This window comes from Austrofundulus limnaeus, unplaced genomic scaffold (assembly GCF_001266775.1).
Source record: "Austrofundulus limnaeus strain Quisiro unplaced genomic scaffold, Austrofundulus_limnaeus-1.0 Scaffold58, whole genome shotgun sequence".
Lineage (NCBI taxonomy): Eukaryota > Metazoa > Chordata > Actinopteri > Cyprinodontiformes > Rivulidae > Austrofundulus > Austrofundulus limnaeus.
In genome coordinates, this window is record NW_013952460.1 from 827,983 (window position 1) to 839,744 (window position 11,762).

General features: G+C 38.9%; 1 protein-coding gene and 1 long non-coding RNA gene across 3 annotated transcripts in view; one reads left to right on the forward strand and one right to left on the reverse strand.

Annotated features, from left to right (window-relative positions):
* Nucleotides 1-11,762, forward strand: part of mitfa (melanocyte inducing transcription factor a) — a 26,206-nt gene that overhangs the window by 9,472 nt on the left and 4,972 nt on the right. Inside the window, exons 1-8 of one of the 2 annotated variants that reach the window (XM_014009463.1) lie at nucleotides 8,246-8,425; nucleotides 9,100-9,312; nucleotides 9,395-9,490; nucleotides 9,577-9,685; nucleotides 9,808-9,891; nucleotides 10,646-10,702; nucleotides 10,858-10,933; nucleotides 11,473-11,620. In XM_014009463.1, coding sequence (XP_013864917.1) covers nucleotides 8,393-8,425; nucleotides 9,100-9,312; nucleotides 9,395-9,490; nucleotides 9,577-9,685; nucleotides 9,808-9,891; nucleotides 10,646-10,702; nucleotides 10,858-10,933; nucleotides 11,473-11,620 — 816 coding nt within the window. In that variant the 5' untranslated portion in view covers nucleotides 8,246-8,392. Of the gene's footprint in view, nucleotides 1-8,245; nucleotides 8,426-9,099; nucleotides 9,313-9,394; nucleotides 9,491-9,576; nucleotides 9,686-9,807; nucleotides 9,892-10,645; nucleotides 10,703-10,857; nucleotides 10,934-11,472; nucleotides 11,621-11,762 lie in introns of those variants that run through there. The other variant, XM_014009464.1, reaches the window with a different exon arrangement.
* LOC106518256 (uncharacterized) overlaps nucleotides 1-11,762 on the reverse strand; it is a 19,766-nt gene that overhangs the window by 5,273 nt on the left and 2,731 nt on the right. The gene's annotated exons all lie outside the window — the stretch shown is intronic.

The following is an 11,762-nucleotide window of genomic DNA, read 5'->3' on the forward strand; positions in this document are numbered from 1 at the left end:
CAAACCCTTTGTACGAACAAAAGTAAGAGAAATTTAGGATAAGAATACGAACATGTTCTTGCATGAGGCCAAATGTGCCTACTTCTTGGAAGAGGATGTTACGTTCTTGCTAAGCTAACCAGCAGCCTCAGGGTTGGCAGCAGTGAAGACATGTCTTTGTGCTAAGCTCCTCCTCATGATGAAGTGGTCTATCTCAGCTGGAGCTGCAGACTGTAGAGACGTGTTGCTGAGGGCATTAGGCAAAGGAGCAAAGTGTGTTCCCTTGAGGCACCGATGGACCTCAGCACATGCTGGCATTGTTGAACTCAAAGTCATTTTTCTTAATCTCCTCACTTGTTTGACTCTCTTCATTGAATTTTATCCTTCTGGGAAATAAATATTTGCTCTGTAGTCACATGTATTGTGTTTTCTGCATAACTTAAAGAGGTTAAAATGGAAAAAAGTTAAAATTAGGTTAACATGAAGTAAACCCTTTTTCTTTTTCTTTCCTTTCTTTCTTTTCTTTTTTTTTTTTTTTTTTTTTTTTTTTGAAGGCAGCTAGTGCGGCGTGATCTCCGTCCATTCTTGTCAATGTTTTGACTTGGACATATTGGGGTTTTCCATCCGTCTATTATCTTCACCTGTTTCTTCCTTTCTGGGTTGAGGGCACTGGTGCCCACATCCAGGGCTCACTGTGCGAGGGGTGGGGTACACCGTACACAGGCTGTAAGTGCTGCACACAGACAACCAACTGTTCACACTCTCATTCACACCTAAGGACAATTTAGAGTTGCCCGATTATCCTAACATGCATGTTTTTGGTCTGTGGGAGGAAACTAGCCTGGTAAAAACCAGACACTTGTCCTTCACTTTGCTTCGTACGAGGGTCTGGACTCACTGGTATAGAGAAGCAATTCTTGCTGGAGGCGTGGCCTCTGCTGAAGTGTTTTGCTATGAAGGAGGCTAAGCTAAGAAGCTAACCAGAAATCACGTGTGCTGTAAACAACCCTACTGAGAGGAGAAAAGTATCGAGCCTAACGAGACGACTGTAAATGAGAGCTGCTGCTTTGTCAGAAAAATTTAATTTAATTTGGAAGCCTTACCCCCAATTTACATTACATGCGTCTCAGCTCTGCGCAGCGCAGCGCAGCGCAGAGCTGTGCATTTCAAGTCCAGTTTACACTACCTCCGCTCCGCTCCGGTCCGACAGACGTGCAGGAAGGAGATTGCGCGATAAATTCAGTGATAAATGTGGAAGTCACAGCAAAAAATAATTAATTCTGTGAAAGACGAACTCCAAACACAGCTGAAAACAACGATATAAAGGCTTTTGGTATCTATGTTGAAACTGTCTCGCTGTCGTCTTTCTGAAACTTCTAATTTCAAAATAAAATCCACGTGTTTCGTGTGTGTACACATATGGTTCATGCTACATGTTTCCATCTGCTTCCCAAACAGAATGATACAATCTGACAGCATTTGTGTAGAAATATATCCATATATTTATTAATATAGCTGCAATTTCGACATTATTTCGACAAATTATTCTGCTGTCTTATTTTGAAAATATGGATGTTGTGCTCATTTCTTTTCCTGTTGGTCTTTAAAAATTGACTCCGGCGCTGCTCCGGCGTCCGGCAAAAATAGGATCTGTTCTAATTTTGACGGATCGCCGTCCGCTCACCGCCGCCCTGCGCAGCCAGTGTAAACACTCTCATTGATTATAATGGGTGCGTATTTGCTGCGGAGGTCAGACCAGAGCGGAGACGGAACGCAAGTAGTGTAAATTGGGGGTTATCAACACGGACTGGCTTCCTTCACTTCCTCCACTGCCATTGCTAACTAACTAGCAGACACTGCACAGAAAATCGACGTTCTCTACTCTGATTGGTCCGGCTAAAAATCTGCCAGCAAAATCCTTGTTAATGGGAGAAATCCCAGATGGAGAAGTGAAGGGAAACTAGAATTGAGCGGAGCTGCATAGGAAGGCAAGGGCCAGGCTAACCAGAGTACCCAGGGAAAATCCACACAAGCATGTGAACATGCAAACTCCGCACCCTGGACTGAACCCAGGACCTTCTTGCTGTGAGGCACCTGTGCTGACCACCGATTCATCGTGCTGCTCAAAAAAAGTTTGAAATAGTAAGGGTAGGATCACACTGGACTGGAACTGTTGACAACTAGTTGGCAACTCAAAATTTCACAATCTCACTGGATTCTGTCAAATTTTGAAAGGTCTGCTTTTTAAAAACACACTTTGTATCGTCATTGCAGCATGTTCCCATGCAATGACAAAATTTGTGCTCTGCATTTAACCCATCACATGTGAGACAAACCCAAGTGAAGCAGCGGGGCAGCTATGTACGTAAGTTCCCAAGTGGGCATGGCAGTTTTGCTTGTCCTAAGACAACTGTCCCATCAGTGCACTACAGACCCCACATTTGAAATGAAGATGAGCAGATTTAGATCCTTTTTTTAACAACTCTCATCAGTTGTAATTTCGACATTCAGGGCTGGAGGTGTGGATGTCTTGGAAGTAAAGGTTCTAGAGCTCTAGAATGTATAAAAACTAAATAGAGAAGGGTTCAGGGTGGGTAAAGGCCATTCAAACCAGCAAAGTTGTCTCTCATTGATGTAGCAGCGTGACAGAAAATGTGTCATCTTGTGCACAGAGCTGCATCACCCACCCTTTCTCAACACAAGGCCCAGGCCTCCTTTGTATATGCTGTTCACAAAAAAGTCTCCAACAGCCTCAGTTTGGTGAGATACCACCCTAACAAAACCTGTTTTAATTTGTATGCTTGGTGTCGTGCATAGACTGGAATGGCCAACAGCTGACAATAACAGAACATCAGCTAAAGGATTTGACAGTGAACAAAAGAAACCAGGCAGATTCTATATCACTGGTGCTTGTGAGTGAACACAGAGCAACTGTGACAGTCAGAAACTGGGATCACAGGTCCATGCTACGGATCAGGATTAGTATCTTAGTGAGGTAACTTCAGGTCCAGTTTGGAATTTTTTTAGTGTCATGAAGCTGGTTCACTTCTTACCTGGGTCTGTCACCATGATAACTCATGAAATACGTTACACCTTTGGAGCTAGATGGAGTCAGGTAAGCATTTTGACCAAAGACACTTTGAAATTTAAAGACTTAATACTGGATGGTTTGTTGTCAGGGATCATTTTGTGCCTTCATGATAAAATAAAGGTCCAGTTAAATATATGTTAAAGATTTTAGGGTAATTTTCTTTAAGCATAAATTTTTAACTAAAAAATAAATCAGTTCAAGTGTTATATGTGATCCACTGCTGCTTACTCAACATGTTGTGCAACAGACAGCCCCTGTGCGTGCAGTTGCAAATGGCTAAAAACAACTTGTAAAAACTGTGATTTAAAATAGCTTAGCTCAGTTTTGCCTTTCATCTTTCCTTTATTCTTAAAACTTCTTCTGCTACCACCAAATTTTACTTAAACTAGCCACTGACAGTTTCCTTCATCTCCCATTCCCCTATCCTTTAAAAAAAGTTAATAAAATGATGTGCTATACTTATTCATGACATAGTCAGTGTGGTTTGAAAGTATTGTAATGGTGAAACACATATATAGTATTTGATTTATCATTTCAGCAAACAGTAAATGTTAACCACGTTCTGTTTAACAAAACGCCCCTGAGAAAGGCTGGTTACTAAGGAAGTGGGGAACGTTTAGTGCAGAGTAGAGTTGGTTCAGAGACATGAATGGATCTGTTTCTTTTCAGGGGTCAAAGAGTGACGACTATCTCTTAAAATGTTATTTGTCCTGAAGGCATAAGTCTAAAACATAAACCCATGTGCTTTCCTTGAGAAGGTAATAAACCTCCATCTCACAAAGAGTCTATGAATAAAGTCAAGGCTGGGTTTGCTCTAGGGATGAATGCTATGAATCCCTTGTTAATAGTTCCTTTTAAACCAAAGGTTTGGCTGAAGGAAAAGGCCAGACTGCTAAGCAGAAACAAAGAAACACTCTGCTATACTGTAAGTTTACAAAGAATGCTTTCTCAGTTTTATCGTTTAAAGCTCCCTTCATCCAGGTGGAACTTGGGTTTATTTTTGTGTTTAGTTAATTTCTTTTTAATTCAATCAACGGAAACGAAGCTTTGCATTGTTGAAGTTATTACATGAGATGCAAGGGCAAAATGCTCTTATTTAAAGCTTCACAACCGATTCCTCCACAACACGTGAGCAAGGCTGATCTTAATGCTGTAGATAATAAAATACATTGTGGACTGTTTCACTTTAGCGAGTACAGACAGATTAAACAAGCTTTCAGCAGAGAGTTTTTATTCTCATTCTTTGTCAGCTGCYCTTGTAAATGCAGATCCACAACATTCTCAACAGTGATTAAATGCATTTTAAAAAAGTGGAAATAATCAATGTTTTAGTTTATTTTGACCCAAGAGCAAAACACTGAATGCACATTTAGATGAGGACATTAATAGTTGGCAGCTCAGTGGCAGTGTCCTCAATGGTTGAATAGTAGAGTACAAACAGGAAAATAATTTGTCATGACAATAAATAGAAGGGGCTATTTTGAACATATAGTAAAAAGATGTATTAGTTCTGTGTGTTTTTTGAACGTTATTTGAATTTACAGTTGAAACTGAGTGACTAGTTGTGACTGGACCTATATTTGTTTCATTTCACATTAAGACTTTATCATCAAAGTTTGAGCAGGATTTAAATGTTTACTTCCAATACTTAATCCAATGACTTCCAGTTTTTATATCTGTTTGTGTGTGCTGGTAAATAATGTACAAAATACTTTGAATATTCTTTTCAAATTGAGATTTTTTTTTACTTCCCTAAAACAACATTTTTAAAAAGGAAAAATTCTGCTAAATCTGTYTGAACTGAACAGATTTTTTTCTGAAACAATGCTGTTGTAGCCTATTAGGCACATGCCTGCTATCACTTTGTGCTTTAGACACACAAACAAATATGGAGCATTGTTTGGGGTGTCTTTCCCACGTTATCCTGATCATCTTTGTTTTCATCTTCAACCACTTACAGTAGTCAGGTTGTGTGGGCAGGTTCAGGAGAGAAACTTTGGGTTACTGGTACTTAACATAACCCCAGTTCTTTGATAAGATGAGGTGTTTCACTATGGGAAGCGCTCCTGCGTGACCATCTATGGAAGCTCCAATGCCATTACGTCTGTCTGAGACAGACAGGTTGAGTCGTGCTCAGGGCTCCGCCCCCCTATAATACCACGGTCAACCGACCCCTCCCAACTCATTCTGGAACGGTTTCTTTCCGTGTCCATGCAAGAAGGGAAGTGCTGTTGAAACATCTTAATCAGAAGCCAAACTACTTCAACTGATTCCTTTTGATACAGAGGAGCAGTGGCTCTATTTCAAGCTCCCCCAGAATGATGGCGCTCCTCATCCTATCTCTAAGGCTGAGCCRGACCACCTTATGAAGGAAGTTCATTTCAGCTGATTGTATCCGAAAAAAGACCAGTATATCAAGAGCTTTGCCTTTCAACTCAGCTCTTTCTTCACCACAACTGACAGAAACAACACCCTCATTACTGAGGACGAGGCCCCAATACGTTGATCCATCTCCTGTTCCATCCGACCATCACTCATGAACAAGACACTCAGATACTTCCACTTGAGGCAGAGACTCCCTCTCGACCCGAAAGGGCCATCCCACCCTTTTCTGGTTGAGAACCATGGACTCAGACCTAGAAGAACTCATCCCAGCCACCTCACACTCAGCTACCAACTGCCCCAGTGCACGCTGTAGGTCTTGACACAAGGACACCAAGAGAACCACATCATCTGCATACAGCAGAGATGAGACACTGTGGTTCCRAAACCAGACACCCTCCTCTCCACGACTGCGCCTTAAGATCCTGTCCATAAACACTACAAACAGGATTAGAAACAAAGGAACAGCCCTGGTGCAGTCCAACCTGCACTGAGAATGAGCTTGACTTTGTGCCAAGAATGTGAACACTTGTCTTGCTTTGGTTCTACAGGGACTGGATCACTCTTAAAGAGCACCTATTATGGTACCATGAACAAGTTAGGATACATCTGTGAGCTGTACAAAACAAGTTCATTTGATTTAATTCACAAAATGCATCTCAGATGAGATTTCACCTGGTCAGTTCTGCCTATTCTGAGCTCCCTTCAGAATGAGATCTTTATGCAAATAAGTCACTGTTGGCAACACCCTCCCACCCTTATGTTTACATTAGTTCTGCCCTCCCAGCACAGTGTTTATGTTAGCACATTAGATGTGTGACATGTTCATGTCAAACAGCAACACTAAACACACAACACATCACTTACTGCCATCATCTGCAGATTTGTGAGGAATAATAGAGATAGAAGTTGCCTTCAGCTGGAAGTCCATGGGTAAATCCTGTGGGCTGTTAGTAGTTTCCAAAGGAGTCCATCATGAAATTATTTGCACAAACTACAACTTTCTTTGGCAATATTGCTAGAACATTGCCATCAAAAATGAAAATAAAATTAAGCCACGCATCTGTTTTCCATGACTGTTGTAAAAACAGCAGAACTAACGTGATCGTCCTGTGAAGTGGGCGAGCAAAATCCCATGACCCCCTTAGCTACTCCACAAGGGTGAAGGTCTGGTCCACAGTGACTAGGATGGAAGTCGCACTGCCCCTCTTGAATCTGAGGCTCTACGATCGATCAGAACTTCCTTTTCAACACCCTGGAGTGATGAAGGGTGAAGCTATTAAACGTATATACCGAGGGTAACAGTGTGACACTGTATCCAACAATAAAAACGTCCTTTTTAAWGGAAAATGTTTAATAACATATATCTAAACATATGTGAAAATGCTGTAAGGAAACAAATCGTTTGTGCTATTTTAAGAAGTTGGAAGTCATCATTATCAGAATAATATAAGTCAGCATTTTGTGTTCATAAAATCATTAAATGCAGTCTGCAATGCAAACCATGATAAAGCCTCCACCATATTTTTCTGTTGTAAATAATGTGGCTTTTTTTCCTGACACCAACCCACAAATGGCACATTATTCCTGCTAAGTCTGCAAGTCATCTTTCAGAAGACTCTGTTGACTGTTTTTTGAAAACATTTTTTTCATTGAGTGAAGAGAAGATAGATCAAAGTATTGTGTTCCATTTAAACAGATTTTTTCATATTATATATATATATATATATATATATATATATATATATAGTAAAATTAGTTCTGTGGTCTGTGTTGACAAAACTCTGATTCATCTCTCGGTTGAGATATTTTTATGCTTGAAAAGCTCATAAGTAGCAAAACAGCAAAAACAGTCAACACATAATCCTTGAAAATGTTTAAAAAAGCCATCAATGTCCGAACTGTCCGAACTTTGGAAGACTTTCAACAAGCCTGAAAAACTTTGAATCAAAACTACTTAAGTTTACAAGAATGTCTGGGTTCTTGGAACAAAATGAAAAGAGAAAGGGGGGCTCTGGACTGTTGCACAATAAGCCAGTCTTTCCTTTAAGCAATCACATTTATTCAGTCACATTTGAATTTGTTTTATTGTCATCCCAGAACTGTCTGTGTTGTTGGAATTTGACACTTCTTCTATAAATGGAACCATAGTTAAAAAGGCCATGTTGTTACCAGGGCAGCACTCTAAGCATTTCTGGTCACATTTTTTTTTCTAAATCAATCATTGAAACTTTGGGGATCCTTACACAGCACCAACTCTGTTCAGTGCCATGACTGACCAACCAAAACAATCAGACCGAATAAAACCTAAGTTAGGGAAATGACTTGTAGAGAATATTTTCTATAGATCAAACTATACAGAGATTCCTCCTAAAGTCAAATAATAAAATTTAGACCTTTGCTACTCTGCAAATGAATGTGCAACAGTTGATAGTTGAATAGAACAAACCTTCAAAAATCTAAMAACTGAAGCGAGGTTAGTAAACAACGTATACGTTTGGATTTTTATATGGTCCGTTTGTAGTGGAACAGTGGTGCTAATTGTGTTCCTGGTGTTCAGAACAAATGATGTTTTATACTAGATGAGCAGAACTAAAGATTAAATGTTAGTTGGCCTTAAGCAAACTTCAGTTTGCAGACTGCTGGCCAATCAACTAAAAGACTCCTTTGTGAGCTGAAGGTCATGACGTCAAATGGGCTCAATAAAGACATAAATTCATAGTTTAATCTGGAACAACTCAGCAATGGGAGGATGAGTCTTGATGTCCTCTACTTTTTAACGTGCATAACTAATGAGCCTTATTCCCAGGATAAATCAGGCAGGACTATAGACGGCTCTCAGATTTACACGCGCTAGCGTAGTGTTCACTCTCTAGACTAACAAGATAAAGGGATTTTAGTGTTTTCTTTTTAAATAGATGATTTAAATATTGTCACAAAATGCTGGAAATGCTTGAATACAGTCACTATCAGGTGAGTTTGAGTTTTTGTAAATTTGGTTACAAAAAGTAACAATAATTTTGTAAAATCTAAAAAAAATTTATGCATTTTGACTGTGCTTTAAATATATTAACACATTTAATTGCCTATAACGCTGACATTTTGCAGCTGTTGATGCAAACGTATGTCCTTCATTATTGAAGTTATGAAAATGATGGTTACATTTTTTGTGTAGTTGTAGAACATGAGATTCAACAAGTGCTGATGTTTTTATAAAGAGCAACTTGATTTTTTATTTAGATTTTTAAACTTTTATTGAAAAAAATATTTTCCATTTTAACTTGAAATTTAGTTATACAAATATATGTTACAAAGATCTTCAGTAACTTGGCTGGAAAAGCTTTATTATAAAACAGAAATGATGAGTGACTATATGGTTTCAGTCTGGTTCACTTATGATTTTTCTTCTTGAAGCTTTGAGCAGTACAATGTACTTAACACGTATTTTAATTTGTTGGTTTTGAAGTAATCATCTGTGATAAATCAGTATTTAAGGGTAACCACCGTTTCTACACATGTTCCAGTAGATTTGAATCTCTGTGATGTTGTTAAACTTTACGACGAGCAGAAAAAAAACCACCTCATGATACATTTCAAGCTTAGCCATGAAATGAAATTAGAGGTTTACATCAGGCTTGTGTACGCAGGTGCAGTCCCACCTGGAAAGTCCAACGAAGTACCACATCCAGCAGGCCCAGAGGCAGCAGGTGAGGCAGTTTCTGTCCTCCACTCTGGGTGGGAAAGCTGGTGGTCAGTGTCCAAACCAGCCTCCTGAGCACAGCATGCCACCCGGACCCAACGGGAGCGCGCCGAACAGTCCCATGGCCCTGCTCACCATCGGCTCCAACTGTGAGAAGGAGGTACATTCATTATTTCTCACTCACCTTCCACTATCAGCTGTCCTGACAGAGTCTAGAGCAGATTTTACTGTGTATCAAACAGATGGATGACGTCATTGATGATATTATAAGCTTGGAGTCAAGCTATAATGAAGATGTTCTTGGATTGATAGACCCAGCACTTCAAATCAACAGTCCGGTAATTCATCCCAGCATGATTTATACATGAGGTTTGAAACTGTTCTGTTGCAAACTTGCACCATAACAATATGTTTAATGCTCTAGCTCCCCATGTCTGGGAATTTACTGGATGTGTACAACAACCAAGGGCTTCCACTCCCAGGTCTCTCTATCGGTAACTCCTGTGCACCCAACATTAAAAGGGAATTCACAGGTAAATAAACACAATTAAAAAAACCCGCAAATGATTACTGCAAGGCAAATGTGAATATTGTGTGCAATTTGGAAGTGCACAAGATACTATTAAGTCGATGATTTGCCGAATAATTACTCCAGCTCCTGGCATGAAGCAAGTACTGGACAAGTCTGGATCCTGTGGTCAGTTTGAAAGCTATCAAAGACCAGAGGGCTTTCCAGTAGGTAAGCAAAMCAAGATGAAAATGTTTCCCATCAACTGTTTTAGAAACTGTTAGGTATTTTGTGTATGACTGAATCGCACACAATAAGAATCCACTGTAATTACAAAAACCTTACTGCAGGTCACAAATTTATTTACAGAGGTTTACAGTACATTTACTTCATTACAGTACTGAAGTATTTTTTGAGGATTTGTAATTTTACCAGTTATTTTTTAAATAGCTACTTTTACTTTTATTTTGTTACATTTTAAAGCTAAAATTGATACTTTTACTTATTTACTTTAAAATGTAACACCCAGTTACTCATTATAAAATTAAATATGTTGGAACTCATCATGAAAGCTGTTTCTGCACTCTAAAGAAGGAAGTGTTGAATTTACTCAACAGTCATGTCAGCTGGCTCCACTAAGCCTAGTTGAGTAAACTGAGCAAAGAATACACATATATTGCTCAATTTACTCGACCTGACTTAGTGGAACCAGTTTGGTTCAGTAAATTCAACAGTTTATTTCTTAGAGAGTGTGTAAAAGTACTTTCATTTTTCCAATTTTTGTGAACAGTTTTATGAGTTTTACTTGAGTATTTTTCTCATCAGATAAATTTATTTTTGTCAAAGTCATTTTCTGTTCATGTAATTTTACTTTTACTTAGTTTTTTCCCCAAGTACTTTATAAACCTCTGCTTATTTAGATTATTTATCACTTTTGTAATTAATGAAATTTTTTCAAACTTTTCAATACAATCTTCCTTTCCAGAGGCTGAAGTTCGTGCTCTTGCTAAAGAGCGACAGAAGAAAGACAATCACAACTTAAGTAAGAATCATAGAATTGTTGTTGGTCTTGTGTTCATGTGTGCTTGATTTAGACCCCAAAAAATAAAATAAATAAATAAAACATGTCCTGTAAAAAAGCATGCAAATAAAAAGTTCTAAAATCAAATTTGTTTGTTCATTTTTGACTAATTCTAGTTGAACGCAGACGGCGATTCAACATCAACGATCGCATAAAAGAGCTGGGCACCCTGATACCCAAGTCAAATGATCCGTGAGTATGCTTAGATGTTTAAGACTGAAGGAACTACTTTTTGGTTAAAGTGTAAAGATCAATTTATAACACTGATGGGAATTGCGGGATTTTACAGCTGAAACTAGAAAATTGCTAAACTGACAAAAGAATTAAACAGCACAAATTTTGCATTTTGGTTGAGATTTTTACATAAAAAGTAACCTTGCACCTTCCATGGTTGTTCCAAAAGGTTTTGGTCAAATTAAGCAGTCCAGTTTTATTCATAATTTAAAAAGCTATAAAAAGTAATGAGTAAACATAAAATGTAGAACTCTCCTTAAAAAAATCTTTATTAGAAGCTCCATTTCAATTCTGTCTTTATTCTTTTGACTGAACATGTCCAGATGTTTATCAYTCTGGTTTCTTAGCAATAAATTGTTAACTTTGTTTTTAACATAATGCTCTTCGTGTATGTCCTTAAAGTGCATGACTTATTCTCCCAGATGAGCCGTAAAGAATCCTGTGTTCTTGTGGTCAGCTGTCTCTAAACGCAGGCCTTTGTCTCCTGTTTTCCCCAGAGACATGCGCTGGAATAAGGGCACCATTCTGAAAGCCTCCGTGGACTACATCAGGAAACTCCAGCGGGAGCAAGAGAGAGCCAAAGAGCTGGAGTGCAGACAGAGGAAGCTGGAGCACACGAACCGCCATCTGATGCTTCGTATACAGGTGGGTCACTCCGGGCAGGTGAGAAGGTATCAGAGGTGGGGTTAAATCAGGGTTAGCACAGAGTACAGCTGGTAAAATAAGTTTTGAACACGTCAACATTTTTCCCATTAAATATATTACTAGAGGTCCTAATGACATGAAA